The 18,237-nt window shown below is 41.9% G+C and overlaps 1 protein-coding gene across 4 annotated transcripts in view; it reads right to left on the reverse strand.

The window, feature by feature from the left end:
• The window catches only part of apba2 (amyloid beta precursor protein binding family A member 2), a 53,471-nt gene that overhangs the window by 11,572 nt on the left and 23,662 nt on the right, over positions 1-18,237 (reverse strand). For all 4 annotated transcript variants that reach the window (XM_011489571.3, XM_020713654.2, XM_011489564.3 and 1 more), the window contains 4 exons: positions 17,179-18,227; positions 14,397-14,477; positions 12,828-12,867; positions 6,796-6,941 (listed from right to left, as the gene is read on the reverse strand). In XM_011489571.3, coding sequence (XP_011487873.1) covers positions 6,796-6,941; positions 12,828-12,867; positions 14,397-14,477; positions 17,179-18,227 — 1,316 coding nt within the window. The remainder of the gene's footprint in view (positions 1-6,795; positions 6,942-12,827; positions 12,868-14,396; positions 14,478-17,178; positions 18,228-18,237) is intronic.

Genomic DNA, 18,237 nt, shown 5'->3' on the forward strand with positions numbered 1-18,237 from the left:
GCACAAAAAACAGGAGGGAGAGGAGGAGGACATAAAGAAGGTAAATAAAAAGGGGGTAAGACAACAAAGCCCAAAACCCAGCAATCTAACAAACAGGGAGGATGACAAAAAAACATAGGAAGTGTGTTTGAGCGCTGTGCTCTTCAGGTTTTTTTTTTTGTGTGTGTGTGTTTAGGAGGTAGCTTGCACAGCAACAAGGATAATCTGATCCAATGAAAACATCAATTACAGAGGCTAATAATTGCTTCTCCTTATGTAATCAAAGGCCTACAGGAATGAAAAGACTGTAAATATGCTTCATGGAAGAAGTCAATAAGTAGAATGTTAGGGGGTCATTAGAGGTTCAGTTTTGTATTCACACCACTTACTAGAATTTAGACACAAGATTAAGATCAATTAGTAAAAATACCAAAAAGCAAAGAAAACCCAAAAGCAGCCGCTAAGTTAACACTTTAGTGTGAAAACATTGTGTCTGACACGCCCGTGTGTCCAATGGTGTAATGTATAATATTATCATAGCTCTGATGAAACTGTTTGATAATCTGACCAGCTACTACGATTAATGTTTATTTGTCTTAAAAATTCTAGCTCAATATGCCATTCCTTCATCAAACATGCTAACTTTTGAGATTTATATTGAAGTTATAGGGTAACGTTTCAATAACAACAAGTTCATTCACACATCATCTGCATTAAAAAACAAACTATGCTGTTGGATTATTGAAACTGAAAACATAAGGCATGCTTGCAAAGACAAAGGGCTCCAGGACAGAGTTTTACGGGATCCCATAGGAGAGATGATGAAGCCTTTGTGTGTTTTAAAAGAACATTGTTAGTGGCACTGTTAAGAAGAACAAATTAAAATGAAAAGTGAATACTAAACTCCAGCATTAGCTCCCTTTACAGCTTTACTGGGTCCATCCTGATGAGGATGCTCTTCTTCATCACAAAACCACAACAAACGCAAACTAAAAGATCTGAAGGTCTCTACTAAAATTGAATGATTGTAAAAAGACAACAACAAAGACAAAAATTGGAGTTCAGAATACCTTAGCAAAAAAATTATCATAACACAACACTCAGAAGAGAAGAAAGAAAACACTCAAATGAAGGGGCGTTACCTAAAAAGAGGATATTTCTTCACCCAGAGAGTTGCTGTCACTGAACTGGTAACTATTAGTCATTTTCTCATTTGAAAAGTTAGGCTTGTGGTTAAGTTTTTACTAAAACTGCCTGTAGCTGCAAGTACCTGGAAGATGGTGAATCCTTCCTAAGGGTTAGATCATTGACTGAGTATGAGAACGGGACTCTTTGAGTGTGACGTCACCCATAGAAAATGGCTTACTTCCAGCTCCAACGCAATGAAATAAATTTAGTCTGCATTTTCTTTTGCAATACAGTTGCTGCCATGTTGGAACCAGATGATGTCAGTAAGCAATGATTGGTCTGAGTCAAAGTTTCCATGGCAACCACTAAGTCAATCAGGAGTGAGCTTGTTGGAGGTCCACACCCCCACCACTTGAACGCCGGCTTGACAGAATCTGTCAATCAAATGTTTCAAAAATTTGATGTGAGACCTCATGCTTTTTTGAGGCATCTGATTGGCCAGTTTATAACTTCAATAACTTACAATACAGAAAAAAAAACACAATAAAGCAAGAACATTAAAAAAGGTAGCATAGCAAGAATGGTTTTTTTGTAAATATTATGACAGAGTAATACCATGTTCATTTCTCAATAGAAGTCTATGGGATTGCTTCTTGGGACCAGTAGGTACTTCCTGTTTGGAACGCGATAGGGGCGGGGTCACTCTGTTCAGTTCTCATAGACAATCAATGGATCAGATATAGAGCATTTTTTTTGCTTGATTTTAGATATATAAAAAACAAACAAAAAAAACAAACAAAGAAAAACAATGTGAAGATTAATGGTGTGGAGAACAAAGTTTGTTAGAATGAAAGAGGTTTCAGATTACACATGCTAGTATTTCAGTTACACTTTTTGAGAAAGACAGCTTTTAGTTAAACTTCAAAAAAGAACCAACGAACTGTAATACCTCCATTTAATCCATGGGTCTCTCTTACAAACACACACATAGATCACTTACTGAATTAACTGCATGCTGATTTACAAAATCAAAACCGGATTTTTCTGTTTTGTGTCTCTGCCGTATTGCAAACAGCCAAGAGGAAAGAGTGTTTTCCATTTTGTCAAGTTTCATCATCCTGCACACAAAACAGACATGTAGAGTGAAACATCTGCTGCTGCTCGACTGAGAAGAGTGTGGAGGGAGGATGCCAGGAAGCAGTGAATGTCAGGGTGGGGATGAAGCTTCATACATTTTACATCAATCACAGTGAATGTCATGCCAAACAGATGAGCATTAATAAACTATAGCGTTGACACCATTTACCTGGCAAACGTGTGTTTGCTCAATTTCAAATCAAAAGAAGCTAACTCATAAGTCAAGGTCAGATGATAGTAAACTAGCGAGCTAAATTTCTAAATAACCTATATTAAAATGAGTTAATGTGTTGTATGCATATTTCGGATAAATAATAACAATAAGGCAGATATGACAGATGTTTTTTTTAGAAATATACTAATGCACAGTTTGGCACAGACCCAATTGGTTATGCATGACAGCCTCTGGAAAAAGAACAACCACCAGCGCTTTCTGTCTGTTCAAGAAAACAGCCAGCTGTAAAGAAGTGTACCAATAATTAAAAAAAAGAAAATATTACCAAGGCAGACGCCACCAGGGGTATTCCAAAAAGCATGTTATGAGAGTTACCACGGTAAGTCTGAGGCTAAGGTAGTTGATAACCTCAGCTTTCGGTTCCAAAAATTGAGGTATGTTTCAGGGTATGCTTAGTTGCCATAGCAACTCATGCTCTGAACATAACCTGGTCTGGAGCAGGTTTAGTTGAAGGTTAGTTTGTTTTTAGAGAGGTGAAGCAGCGTGGCGTGTCCATTTGAAGATGATTTAGTGGATTAAGAAGCTCAGATAATACTTTTTCCACCATGAGAGGGTGATAAGACCATGTATGGATGTTGGAAAGATAAACTTTTTTACATTGATCTAACTTAATTATTTGCTTCAGTTAAGATAAATCATTTTTTTTTTTAGTTCAGTCAAATTAAAAATAACACGTAGTTATCAGACATTTGTTTTACTTTCATTCAAATTAATTCAATTAAGTAGATGTAACTTTGGTGCTGCTGTTAGATCGGCAGCGCAAAGGAATTGTGGGATACCATTCCCTTTGCCTGTCTGGACGGATTTGGGTACAAGTGTAGGTTTTTATCTAAATGTTTAGTTGTAGCTTTACTGTGTTTTGCTGAGTTATTTTACCCTGCTATGTTTAATTCTTTCTGCACCATGAGTGAGAGGGAGGAAGAGGATGATGAGTTTATTTAGCACCCCTAGTGCAAATGTCTGGAATATGAACTGAAGTTCCAGTGAGTTATGATAAATTAAATGCAAGGTATGTATTGCAAACCCACACTGTATCATTTATTTTAATTTCGTAAAAATGAGAAAATCTGCAGGCTCTAACTTAAAATTATGACAGTTCAAGAAGTCCAATAAATTAATAAATTGAATGGGAGTAATATGACATTTAGTTAGATAAATATGTAAATTTGAGTTGTATAAACAACTATTGAGTTGGATAGACATAAGAAATTAGGTTGAATAAATTTAACTCTATTACTTGTTACCAATTGAATTAATTCATTTAAGTTTTATAAAGTTGTATATATATGTACATCACAATGTAATTGAAAATAAAATCAAAAACTCATGCATTTGCTTTGTCTGTTATTTTTGTCCAAGCAGAAACTCTTTTTTTTGCTGATGCAGCCGCATTACATTTTTGATGGGCGTATTATCTTTATGCACCGTAATTATCTCCGACTCCGTCTCATTGGAGTATAGCGCTCTCTTTTGTTCTCCACGTGTTTCCATGGTGACTCGGGATATCGGCGATCCTTTGAGAATATCTTTATGTACTTGCTGTGCACGTACATCAACCCAGGGTTACCTAGTCGAGCGTAATTACGCCAACTCACCTCCGGTCTTTTGGAACAGACATACCCAAAGTGAGCAAGTTCAGACGGACTTCAGCCAGAGTTCAGGGTGAAAGTCAGGGTAGTTTAAACATGCTTTCTGGAATACCCCCCGGGAGAAGAAGGGACCAACATTTCAACTATGATTTGACAATCAGAGAGCACATCTCATCAGTGTGTGCAACAAACCCTTAACTTTTACATTTTTACCATTAATGAAATACAAACAGTATTAAACAAAATAAACAGAATACGAACAACTTTATTTAGGGGCGGCCGTGGTGAAGGGGTAGGGCGGTCGACCCATGATCGTAATATTGCAGGTTCGATTCCCGCTTTGCACGCCCATGAGTCGAAGTGTCCTCGGGCAAGACACTGAACCCCACCTTGCCTCTGGTGGTAGGCGGGCGCCTGTGTTTGGCAGCGGAGCCGCCGCCAGTGTGTGAATGTGTGTGTGAATGTGTGTGTGACTGGGTGAATGGGTCTGTGACTGTAAAGCGCTTTGTCCTTGTAGGAAGAAAGGCGCTATATAAGTATACGCCATTTACCATTTACCATAAAAATCTACTGTGGTTTCTTTTTGTTGTTGTTAAACACAACCCCCTGTATTTTCCACTTTTATGTCTCAAATGTGTGTACTGAACAAGGCTCGTACTTGTAGGTGAGCTTTCTCGTAACAAAGAGACCGTATAGTGTAGTGCAGCCTATCAGCGTGTCACTGCTAAAATATCAATAGTTAAGACATAAAGTTATTCTTCCTCTGTTTTGGCAGAACCGCCGGAGTACATCCATCTGAACGAGTTACATTTGATTGTTTAGTTCAAACATTTTAAAATCCCTCAATTTGATGGTTAACATACATTTTTCAGAGATTTAAGATTCTCATATTTTACTTTAAAGGTGCAATAGGAAGAATGTAGATTTTTAGCAATATTTATACAATAAAGCCTCAACGGCATTACAGTAATTCTTTAGTGAAAGTTATCATATTGTGAAAAGACCCACGGCTACTTCCACATCGGCAAATCCAAAGGCTACCAAATTTCACCTACTCCGATGGAAAATGTGTTTTTGGTGTTGTTCTTCTGGTATTTTTCTAATAATGGAGGATAAAGAAACGTAAGCTTACAATTGCGATTTCTGAGTACTTCATTTCACAATTCATGGTGAGTCAGGAGCATATAAAGAGAATATAAACCTTTAGCATCAATTTTGGCATCAGGAATGAGATGCAATATGACCCAAAACATGTTTATTTATGGTATATAATACTACTACACAGTTATTTGAGTTTTGTAATGTCATACATCCTGAGCTTTATCATGGAAATCAAGCTAACATTTAAAACTGCATCCAAACAAAATTCATCTGTATCCTCACTTACTACTAATGTCACACTGTGTGTCTTTCTAAAAGTATACCACTGCATTCATTATTCAGACATTCCTTAATACTGGAGTGTACAAGAGAGGGAGATAAAAGGGACTTGTGTCTGGGTAACAACTGTGCAGCTAAACATTAAGGTTCAATTCTGTCATCACATCACAACAAAGCTCCCTTTGATCACACAAGTTACCTGAAAATCCCCAACACCAGAAGCCTGTTCTTGAAGATTTCAAATCTTTTAATAAAAAAAAAAAATAAATTTAAAGGTGATTTTTCTTTTTAACAAAGTAACTGTGGTGGAAACATTTTGAAGCTCTACAGAAATGCTTTCGCAATAAACTCCCTCTAAGCAGGTAAGAGTAGGGAGTATTAGCAAGGGAAATACAAGGTTTGCATGCCAGCTGCTTCATTATCCAGCCAGCTGTGATAGAGAAACCCTTCAGGTTAATCTGGCTAAGTTCTTTAGCAGCCTTCTTAACCACTTTCTGTCTGAATATGACTATAATGTCTGTCTCTAGACTCAAAACATTTCTTCTCAAGTACATCCTTTGTGAAACTAAAATAAAGGAGTAAAGCACACCTTGCAAAGGCATAATTCATTTTTACACATCTTTGGCGATAAACACATCTTCATTTATAAAATGCAAAAAGAGACAACATTCCAGCCTAATTCCAAAATGTTTCTTTTTCTTTTTTTACAGTGTATGATTATAGGACAAGGTGAGAAGCTTGAAAGAGGAGAACTGCTGTCATCAAGAATTCTCTTTCTCCACAGGACAGCGCTAAAAAAGTTCAAAAAGGTAGGAGGCTCTCAACTTGCTGTTTATGAAGGAATTTTCTTTATCCATCAACTCAAATTGATTTTCAAACACTGAGAAATCATAACCTGACTGCTACCTACCTCCAAAATGTCCATACTTTGGTTATACCATCGCTACGTGGCAGCAATGGTATAATCTCTTACTATGAGAATAAGACATTAGTTTAGATACATTTTATATAATCAGATTTAATAAAATCTTTTCAAGTTACAAAAATCCAGTTGATCATTTTAAATGTTTAAATGTGAAATCTGAAAAAGGAAATTTCTCACACTAGTATGACTTCCTTATAGCATAGGGAAAATATTAAGGACAAAAGAAGAAAACAGCTGAGAACCTGAAAAACAAACTTAGAAAAATGTTCAAGTACGGTTTTTAAGTTAATTTAACAGTTTTTGATTCTCTTGTACAGAGAAAAAAAACCTATTTTCTTTAGTTTCCTGCAAATGGATTTAATTGTGCATATCTTCAGGATTGTGTTTGCATGTGTGAATCAGTTGATGGATGAGAGTCGTACCTTGACCCTGCTGACGGCCTCCTGAGCCTGCATCATGCGTATGTTCTTGGAAGGATTCCTCTCAGAAAGCAGCTGTGTGGAGCCCAGGTAGTTTGCAGCAAAAATAATTCCATCAATCAGGTCTTCGGGTTCACATGGTCCCGGGACTGAGCAGGTGGCGATAAACAAGCAAGAAACAAGGAAAGACAAGAAGCATTTAGACCTGAAATGTTGATGTGCTTGACTAACAGGATGAAGCTGGGAGGGACACACTATGATCCCAAGCAACTAAAAAAAAAAGCAAAAAGATTAATTGGCAATCATTGATTCTTCAAATCATCCAACTTAAAAAGATGGGAGGTCAGTTAAGTTCCTCAACTGTAATAAGCAGAGTGTTGAAAAAAAAGAACCCAGGAAATCACATTATGCGTAATGGAACAGAAAATAAGGATTTAGTCAATAACAAAATTTCACTTTAATCCTTTGTAATGCCACCCTGGTTGTCAATGACGGAGGTCAAACATTCCCTGTAGATCTTCACTGGGTTTGCACTGCAGCTGCTATTTCGGTCCATTCGCTCAAGAGCTGTGGTGTTTTGGGGCTGTCACTAGGTCAAAAGGACTTTCAAATCCCTGCACAGATTCTCTATTGGACTGAGGTCCAGATACTGGTTAGACCACTCCAGAAGCTTGAAATGTTTTTTTTTAACATAGCCACTCTTTCGCTGCCTGGGTTATGTGTTTGGGATCATTTCCATGCTGGAAGATCCAACCAAAATCCCACATCAGTGTTCTAGGTAACCATGATCATGTTCCCATGATGGAATGTGGTTTTGCTAAATATTTCACAATACATGGCCCCATTCATCCCCAGCCTTCACAATAGGCATGGTGTTCTTGAAATGCAACTGAGTTTCGTTCTCTCTCAAAACACGATAAGTGGCGATTAAACCAAAGAGTTCTATTTTGGTTGACCACATGAAAATCTCTGGATCATCCACTGGATCATTCAGATGGCCTCTTTATTTCTTTTTCTAATAATTGCTCCAACAGTTTTTTCTTCTCATTAATCCATTCTTGTTTGTTGGTTTATGCTAATATACATGTTTCCTGCACCATTATTCAAATAAATTCATTTGAAACCATACAATGTGATTTCCTGGATTTTTTTTTGTTTAATATTCGACTACGGCTAGAGTTGAAGTGTCTTTGTGATGATCTTTACAGACCTTTCTCATTTTTTTAAGTTAGACAACTTGCAAAATCTGTGACAGCAAAATACATTTTTCACCCCACTGTTTCTGTCTAGATCTATACTGTGACACTACTTCAGAGCAAAAAGCAGCACCTAAGCCAGGGGTCGGCCACCCATGGCTCCGGAGCCACATGTGGCTCTTTCATCCTTTTGTTGTGGCTCCCTGTGACTTTGGAAAATAATGAGTATTTTATAATAATTAAATTTTATTTTAGCTTGTTCATCTGTGTGTGTGTTTTCTGGGGCTGGGATCGGCCCTTCCCTGGCTCTGGGACGGGACGGGACCACCGCTCTGGGTGTCACCCGCTTCGGCTGCGGGGTCTGGGGTGGGGTGGGGTGGGGGGCTTGTTGGCCCTGTCCTGTGGGGGGGGCGTTCTGGGGGGGAGGGGGGGCCCATTATTAGTACGGGTCGGGGGGGCTAGCGGGTCGGGGTCTCCGCTGAGGCAATCAGTGGTTGCCTCGGCCGGTTGGCCTCCTCGGTCCCGTCGAGGCCTGACCAGAGCTCTTCTAGGGCCGGCGTCTGGGGGTGGGGGCCTGGGCTTGCTCCGGGGGGGGGCGACGCTTTCTGGCTCCTCTCTCTCTGTGTGGGGTGGGTGGTGCCGGGCCTGGGGTGTCGGCGCCTCCGGGGGTGGGCCCCTGGGCTGGGTGGCCCTGGCCCGTTTGCTGGGGGTGGGCTGGGGGACGGCTGTTTGACCACCGGGGGACAGTCTACCAGCTGTCCCCAACTTACCCCCTTCCTTATATAACCTCATATTAGGGTGAGGGGGTGGGGGGTCTAGCCTGCGATGCGCCTTGGGGGGGGGGCTACTTGGGAGTGGCCCCCCTCCTATGGTTGCCGTATGGAGTGGGCCCCCCCTCTTTCGGTTTTATTTGCACCTTAGACATGTAGGGTCCTTGGTAGGGGGGGTGCTTGGACATCACTGCAAGCAAGCAGCAGATGTCCTCCTGGCACCCTACCCGCCAATTTTAACCGCACCTTAGACATTTAGGGCCCCTTGGTGTGGAGGGTGAGGGGACATCACTGTGAGTAATCAGGAGATGTCCCCTTAGTGCCCTACTCGCCAATTTTAACTGCACCCCCCTTAGTACACACACCCCTCCCCCTTCAATATATACATTCAAACATAAACACACACACATGCACACAAACACCCTCTCAAACACCCATACACGCACACACATTTTACAAGGAAGGTGGGACCTGGGTCCATCTGTCCCCTACCCCTTCCCTGGTGGGGGGTGCGGGCCCCTTGGCGATGGCGGCCGTGTCCCTTGGGTGCCGGCTCCCTGGGCCCGGCGGTGCTCTCTCCGCACGGTGGGGGGGTTCATATTACACCTGAGCCGGGGGTGTTCGTGTCCCTGGGGGGTGGGTCCTGGTCCTTGCCCCTGGGCGCTGGGCCCCGCCAAACTTCCAACATGGCCGAGCCTGGTCGGGCCATATTTATAACATCCCTTGTGGGCCGCCCTTTTTTCCCCGGGGTTCCCCCCTCCTGGGCGGGGGCGGCGGCCCCTGCCTTGCTCCTACCTGGACCAACCGTGGGCCGGGTGGGTGGCTGCCTGGAGTGCGGAGCGGGTCTCCCTTGGGGGGTCCTGGCTCGTACCTGGGGTCGGGGCGGGGGGATGCCCGGAACTCCTGGGTGGTGGTGGGGTGCTCGTCTGGGGCTGTGGGCGTCCCTCTCCGGTGGGGCCCTGCGTTGGGCTCTTCCGGCGCGGCGGGGGGCTGCTTTCCTGGCTGGGCTGGGGCGGCGCTCTCTTTCCCTCTGCGCCTCCCTGCTCTTTGGCTCTGGGGGCCTCGCGGCGGTCCGGCTGGCCCTGGCCTGGGTGGCGGTCTTGGTCGCCCGGGGGGCGGTTGTTCCCTGCCTGTTCCCGTGTGGCGTTGGGGGAATTCCGGCTGCCGCTGCTGCTGCGGCGGGGGTATGGGTGTGGGGGTGGCTGGGCGCTCCTCCTCCTTCTTTTCACATTCCACCATCCATTTTAGAAGAACATAAACACTCACCTGAGCACAGGTGTTAGCTCACCTTTGCACTAATAGTTTGCATGATTGAATGAATGAAAGATTTCACACTAGTTGGTTTAAAGGCATAGGTATGCGTTCGTGAACACTATCTGTTTTGTGTGCATGTTGACATGTGGACATTTTTGTGGCTAGCAGGTGTGTTGATAATATTTGAGTGTGTGTGAACAGGCCCCGCCCTTTTTGTACTACATTTGAACCGTACCGTAACGATAAACAACCAGTAAACCTGTCTGCTCTATGCTGCTTCATGGTCTTACCCCCCTTCCCCTCCTATTATCACCCTCCTACCCCCCCCTCTCTCTAACGTCCCTCTCTCTTCTTCCCCTCTTTCCTTTTCCGTCCGGTCCAACACCAAAGATTTTCAAACATGATTGAAATTAATAAATTTTGGCCTCAATTACAAAAGGGGTTTATTCAGACATACCTTTGGTTTGTCTGAAGATGAATAACCCCTCTTGTTAAAATAAAATATGTCCAACACAAGAGGCCTTCAGCTCTCATCTGTTTGCCTAGCTGTTGGACAGGACAAGTTAAAAAAAAAAAAAAAAAAAAAAAAAAAAAAAAAAAAAAAAAAAAAAAAAGAGCTGTGGTGTTTTGGGGCTGTCACTAGGTCAAAAGGACTTTCAAATCCCTGCACAGATTCTCTATTGGACTGAGGTCCAGATACTGGTTAGACCACTCCAGAAGCTTGAAATGTTTTTTTTTAACATAGCCACTCTTTCGCTGCCTGGGTTATGTGTTTGGGATCATTTCCATGCTGGAAGATCCAACCAAAATCCCACATCAGTGTTCTAGGTAACCATGATCATGTTCCCATGATGGAATGTGGTTTTGCTAAATATTTCACAATACATGGCCCCATTCATCCCCAGCCTTCACAATAGGCATGGTGTTCTTGAAATGCAACTGAGTTTCGTTCTCTCTCAAAACACGATAAGTGGCGATTAAACCAAAGAGTTCTATTTTGGTTGACCACATGAAAATCTCTGGATCATCCACTGGATCATTCAGATGGCCTCTTTATTTCTTTTTCTAATAATTGCTCCAACAGTTTTTTCTTCTCATTAATCCATTCTTGTTTGTTGGTTTATGCTAATATACATGTTTCCTGCACCATTATTCAAATAAATTCATTTGAAACCATACAATGTGATTTCCTGGATTTTTTTTTGTTTAATATTCGACTACGGCTAGAGTTGAAGTGTCTTTGTGATGATCTTTACAGACCTTTCTCATTTTTTTAAGTTAGACAACTTGCAAAATCTGTGACAGCAAAATACATTTTTCACCCCACTGTTTCTGTCTAGATCTATACTGTGACACTACTTCAGAGCAAAAAGCAGCACCTAAGCCAGGGGTCGGCCACCCATGGCTCCGGAGCCACATGTGGCTCTTTCATCCTTTTGTTGTGGCTCCCTGTGACTTTGGAAAATAATGAGTATTTTATAATAATTAAATTTTATTTTAGCTTGTTCATCTGCTGGCTCCGTACGAAGCGCGTACCACGTCAAAACCAGCTTCCTAAATGAGCTCGTATTTATCGGACGAGAACTGCAGAGCTGATAGCAGGAGGACACACGCGGTCCGGAGTGATCTTCTGCCGGGAACTTGACGTGCTGCGGGGCAGAGAGCAACTCGCTGATGACAGACTGAGAGTTCGCGCCAGTGGTGCCAGATAGAGTCACAGTTTTCCAGCCCAAAAGTCATCTGAAAACCACCAGACCCAGCCAAAAACCGCCCAACATAACTTTTGTTGATGTTTTTTTTCGCACTGGACTGATTTAGCAAAATAAAAGATTTTTCTAAATAAAAGATAGCTCAGACTAATAATAAAATGTGTACAATATTGAATATTTCTTCAGCGGGCCGCCTTCTTCCATTCATTTGCTTAACCCGCTCTATCCCAGCTATAACCTGCATCCGGGTCTTTCATCCTTATGCTGCGCTGGAGCGCCCCGACTATCGTATTTTGCGCTCTCTGTGTAGGACACACTGAGGAGCGCGGGGAAACCAACTCTCAGCTGTTCTCAGGATGTGAACAGGTAGAGAGGAAAAGCAGGTAAAGAGGCGGAGGAGGGGCTTTGGCTTCAAACTCTGTCAGAGAGATGCAAACACGGCGTCAGATTGAGATGCAGCTTTTACTGCAGGAGTTGAAGCAGAGACTTTCCCTGGGATGATTTTATGAACTCAAACATGGAAACATGATTACCAAGTAGAACTCTTCAAAATAATAAACCTGATCTCTCCACATTCTCAGTTTCTACCATGCATTGATAAACACATTGCTCCATGCAGCGATCAGACCATAACTTCAGCTGGTGGCTCCTCCCAACGCGACCGCGGTATCATCCTTTTAAGAACACAATGTGCATTTGCAGTGATGTATGCTTCAGACGATGTCCGATTGCCCAATCTACGTGTCAATCAAGTCCCTTACTTCTCAGTGAGGATTTTGATTGGCTGGTGGATTTTTAAGAAGTACTTTTTTTTATCTTTTCTGGCCCGCGATCTACACTCATGTCCTTGAAGATCGACGTAATGAGCACCCTTGATATAATATATACATGCATAATATATATAATGATGTCAAAACGGGTTGTGGCTCTGGGTGCTTTCTTTTCATTAGGGGCGGTCCCAAATGGCTCTTTGAGTAAAAAAGGTTGCCGACCCCTGACCTAAGCCCTTCACATATTTGTTTGCATATCATGAAAGTTGTAAATGTTCCAGGTAACTATTATCATGTTGTTTATTACCATGCAGCTGCAAAGAAAAACAAACTTACCATCCACAAAGCTGGGGAAAGATGCAACTTTCTTTGTTGGCTGCAAAACAGACAGAAGACACAACACAAACAGAAATGAGTAACTTTTTCCTTTTCGGGAGTTTTGTTGGGGCTGATTCTTACAGCAAGCAAACCTCATTCAAAAGATGTAAATTGATTTGAAGCAAAAAGGAAATTGAATTCTAAAAGAATATTTAATCAGTTATGGGTTGGGTCAAACCTTGCCAGATGCGTTTAAATGAGTCTTTGGCCCACTGCACATCCTGAAAAATCTGTCTTTTATTGTCTGACTGCTTCCTGTCACAAATGACTCAATTTGGGGTAATTTGGGGGTATTTAGTAGTTTCATAACAATATTTTAATATCACACTACCTTTCTGTAAACAAACCTTAGAATAAAGCTACAGATGCACCGGACATGCATTTAAAACCACACTAAAGATGTTTTTTTTAAAGTGCATTTAGTCCATGGTGTTCACGTTGGACAAGCAGGGAGAGGTCTGTTGTTCTTTTTTTTTTTGCAACTGTTTATTAGCGCATGTTTGCCACCTCCAGTCAACAGAGGCTTGGTCCGAAATGTCAAAGCAGTACAAATCCTGCAAATATTGCACCAGACTTTTTCTTTCACAACTCTATTCCTATATATGTAAGACTTGGTGTCATCCTCCATGATTAATTTTCAAACAGTTGACATTTCGGTGAACTAAAAAGGGACGCCATCGATACGTCACTACCAAAACAGAGTCCCTGATTGGTCAGAGTTCGACCTGCTTTAACTGATGCGCTTAGCTACGTGTGAACGCTAGAGTTTGGAATGCGGAATCTGAGAGCAGTATAAATGTAGCATTAAGAATTTAGTTGATTCAGTAGAATATTTTTGTTTTAATAAAGACAGAAAAATTAGAGAATTTGGATTTTCACATTTAAACCATGTTTATGTCCACATTTAAGAGAATATGTTAAAGTCAATTAACTCCTTTAAAATTAGACTCTTGGCTCATGATAGACAATGATTACTAATCATCTGTAAAGTTGATGCAAATATTTGCAGAAACCAGGAAACACCTTGAGTCAAACATGCACACAGCAACCCTCCTGTGCTTCTACTACTCCAGACATTTCATGTATTGAGTTCAGCAAATGTGCAAGGAGAGAATATCTCGCGCTCGCACTGCAGTGGGTGGTGGAGAAAAACAATACAAAGACGGAAAAGGGTTTGTGATGTCCCGAGGCTAAAACACACACTCCTGCTGGATCTACTAAGTCTTGTTTGCAGTTTACACCATAGTCAGAGAGCCTCCACCTCTCAAGGACAATGAGCTGTGGGTGGATCATCGTCCGCTGACATCTCAGAGAAATATGGCTCTCATAAAACCACGAGCAGACATGCTGCTCAATTACCACCGCACTATCACGCCGTAAGCACAAGACATGAGCTGTGGTTGTAATTACACAATTGCTCATTTACTCCGATCATCACACGTGTTCTCACACACACGGACACACAACCCAGGAACAGAAAAAAAGGACAGTGAGGACGACGTGATAGAATATGCAGAAGTATCTTACCTCTGGCACATTATTGTTCTCCAGAGGAACATTAAGGTCTGATCGCTGCTGTTTTCTTGGTTGCTCTGCACCATTGCCGCCCTGGCAGATGAACACACAAAAATGCAGGTGAAGAAAAATAAAGATAGGAACAAAAATAGAGAAGAGTTTGATCTGAACAAGAGGGGTTCACAGGAATTTGGAGGCTATCTGTTATTGAATAGTCAATATAAAATGTAACATATGAATCAAAGACTCTGCAACATTTGATGAAACAGCACACAATGTAAAACAGTGTAAGTATACACAACTATGTAGCATGAGATCAAATTGGTGGCTAAATGTGATTTTGTAGAGAACAAATCTACTGTAGAAAGAATCCAAAGTTAAGTTAGGAAAACTGTACAGAATTTGCAAAAAGAGAAAATATATTTTTTTATAATCCAAGTGTTTATTTTCTTATGAATTAACACCAGATAAATTTGATTTAGAGCAATCCAACAAAATTAAAAATATTTGCTATTTCTTATTTTACATTTTTAATTTTAGAGAAAAAAATGAAAACAAACCTTGAAAGTTTCAACATGTTAAAAAAGCTCTAATTTATCATAGATGCCTGACTCATGAAACATAAGCATGTCTTGACGCATGTCTTGTTGTCTTGTCGGGTCTAGTTTGATAGTCTTATGTTACCTAAGAGTTACAGTGCAGCTGCACTGTAAACCTTCTGTGGTAGAGTGTAGAGAACATCTGACTTTATTACAGTGGATAAAATGATTAAAATAATATCAGCCCGTCTGGGAGTCATCTAACAGCTACTTTGTTGTATCCTGCACATTCTTCCAATGCAATCTGGTAATAACCTGACCCAGTTCTGTGTTACAAACGAGCTACATGCAGTGAAATCATGAGCACATGCGCACACTGCAGAGCAGGTGTGGATCTGATGCTGCCCATGAGATGTTCTTCTTTTACCATCTGACATTCAGATGGGGTGGGGGGTTGGGGGGGGGGGGTTGTACCAGGGTAACACTGCTTGTGAAGAATGTGTGTGCGTGCAGTTTTTTTGCCTTCATCTAGTTTCCATGAAGCAGCAGTTAAATCCTGAGGTAACACAAATGAACTGTGAGTCTCCAGTTTTCTCAGGCATGATCCGAAACGTGTCATCTGTACCTTATTTTGTGGAGTCTCTTGAAACAGTGATCTAATACTGTTAAAGGCTGCAAATGATTTACCTCTGTTTCAAGCAGCATGGCTAATATGTTGACTTTTAATTTTACAATGGGAATAGATTTAGTTCTAAATACTAATAATGAATTAACACTTTCTGAATAAAGACAAAACAGCGTGTCTGACTGCAATATTTACAAAGAAAAAGAGGAATAAAGGAATGTTGCTTCTTTAAATTGACACAAAAAACAACATTTTTGGGTTTGTCTGTTTTTTTATGTACTTTTTGCTTTCACATGCAAACCTGTGACTATAACACAGTTTAAAAAATCCCTGCCATTTTTGCTGTGGTGCAGAGTAGAGTGGTCAACCTCTGATCGCAAGATTGAAGGTGGCCCGCCTTGTTTGCCCATGTGTCAAAGTGTCCTTGGGCAAGACACTAAACCCCTCACTGCTCCTGCTGGTTAGAGGTTGGCGCCTTGCATGGGAGAGGCACCGTCATAAGTCTGTGAATATGTGTGTGTGTGTATGGGTGAATGGGGCTTGTGACAGTGAGCTTTTAGAGGTAGAAAAGCTCTATAAAAGTACATGCCATTTATCATTTAAAATCTTTTGAAAAGCAACAGATTTTTGCATTAACTGAGTGCCCCATACAAAGTAATTTCACTAACTCCCTCTGCATCTTAGACATGAAAAAGCTCAGAATTAAAATGAAATAGTTACAAAAAATGCAATATACTAAAAGTTGGAAGGTTTTTAAAAACTAATAAAGAAAAAAAGTCCCTTCTGTTCAGCCATTAAAGCTTCATTATTTTTAGGGCCACACTGTTTGCTGGAGCCTTCGACAGCTATAATATCAGAAAAACTGAAACACGGTGACATTCACTCCATCCCACCTACACCAATTTAAAATGATTAGTGCAATTTTGGACTATGAAAAGAAACCTGTTGTTTTAAAGCTTCTTATAAGCATGAGCTAATTCATTCCAAAAATAACATTTGCATAATTAAGTAATCACTATACTTAGGTCTAGCTATTGGTTAAACTTATACAATGACCATAACCACAAGTTGGTGACTGTTAAAATATCAGATGCCATGAAATGGCAAAAATAAATAAATAGAAACAATTTACCCTAGATACATTTTTAGTACACTACAGCCTTTCTTTACACAGTGGATCTTCTTAAAAACAAGAGACAACAAGGAAATCCAGTTCATCCACTTTCTAAACCTGTCTATACCTGATTGGGGTCATGTGGTTCTTGAAGCCTACCCAGCCACTAATGGACAAAGGCGAGGTACATGCTGGACAGTGTGCCAATCCATCATGTAGTCACACAGAGGCATACAGCCATGCACACTCATGTGACAGTTTTAGACTCACCAATTCACCTGTGAAGAATGTTTTTCAACCTGGAGTATGCATGCACTGGAAGAACATGCAAACTCCCCATGGAAAGGACTTAGTTTGGGCCACTGCACCACCATGCAACCACTTATGAAATCATTGTTTCATTAGCCTACCATGCTAGTTTTAATAGATAGCACTATGAAACAATGATGTAACACATCTCTTACAGTAAAACCTTTCCCGGAAATTTGCAACAATTCTAAGATCAAACAACTTTACCTGCTCTTGAGCCCATCTCTGTCTGTCTTCAGGGGAGCGCAGATGTGCCTTGATACCCCTCTGGAGGTCAGGGTTGTTGTGGTGCATGGACGGAAGGTTCAGGGACTTGGGCCGACTGTCATGGCGGTGATGAGGAGGTGGATAAGGGGCTGCCTCAGGCTTAGAGTGAGAGTAGACGCTTGGGGCTGGGTCCTGGGCCAACTCCTCTGGACTTTGGTCAGTGCCGCTGCTTAAGCTCCCCATGCTCATACTCATTTTTACTTCAGCAACTATTTGATCAATGTCTTCCTCAGCCTCTTCCCCCGTTTCCCCTTCGACCACTAAGACTTTACGGCCACTATATGAAGAAACCACCACTGAGTTGCCATTGTCTTCAGGGACATAGTAGTCTCCAGTGTATGCTCGACCATGTCGCTCCTCCTCTTCACCATCCTCGTCGTCCTCTTCCTCATTTGGGTTGTACTCTTCACTTTCTGCATCTTGCTCCTCCTCTTTGTCACCTCCACAGGTGTGTAAGGTGTCTTGCATGTCAGGCTGGTGGTGATAGCGATGGTGGTGGTGATGGTCCAGGATGGGTTCTGGCCGTCCGTTATATATCTGTTCATCTGGGTCTTGTTTCACCACCTCACAGCGAACCTCCCCCTCCTCCTCACACCACTCCTCCACCCTTTGTCTCTCTCGCCCCACCCACTGCTCATGCCTGACCTGGCTCTCCTCCCTCCACTCCTCTTGCACCTCCTCATCTCTGTCTCTCCACCCTTCTGTCACCTCCCCGTGCTCTTCTCTCCATTCATCCCTGACAGCCCCTTCTCCTTCCTCATCTTCCGCCCACTCCTCTTCTTCTCTAACCTCGCCGTCAGCCTCCTCCTGCTCCTCACCCCACTCTTCCACAGCCTCCTGGCATTCATCGGGGTGGGATCTGCTTTGCTGCATGGCACAGCCACCCTTGCATTCTCCCTGGCTGCTGCAATCCATTCCCTCTAGGTAACTGTCGTCCTCTGGACAGTAGCGGATGTAATAGGTCACACCCTCATCCTCCTCTGCCAGTCCTAAAGAGTT

Source organism: Oryzias latipes, chromosome 3 (genome assembly GCF_002234675.1).
Source record: "Oryzias latipes chromosome 3, ASM223467v1".
Classification (NCBI taxonomy): domain Eukaryota; kingdom Metazoa; phylum Chordata; class Actinopteri; order Beloniformes; family Adrianichthyidae; genus Oryzias; species Oryzias latipes.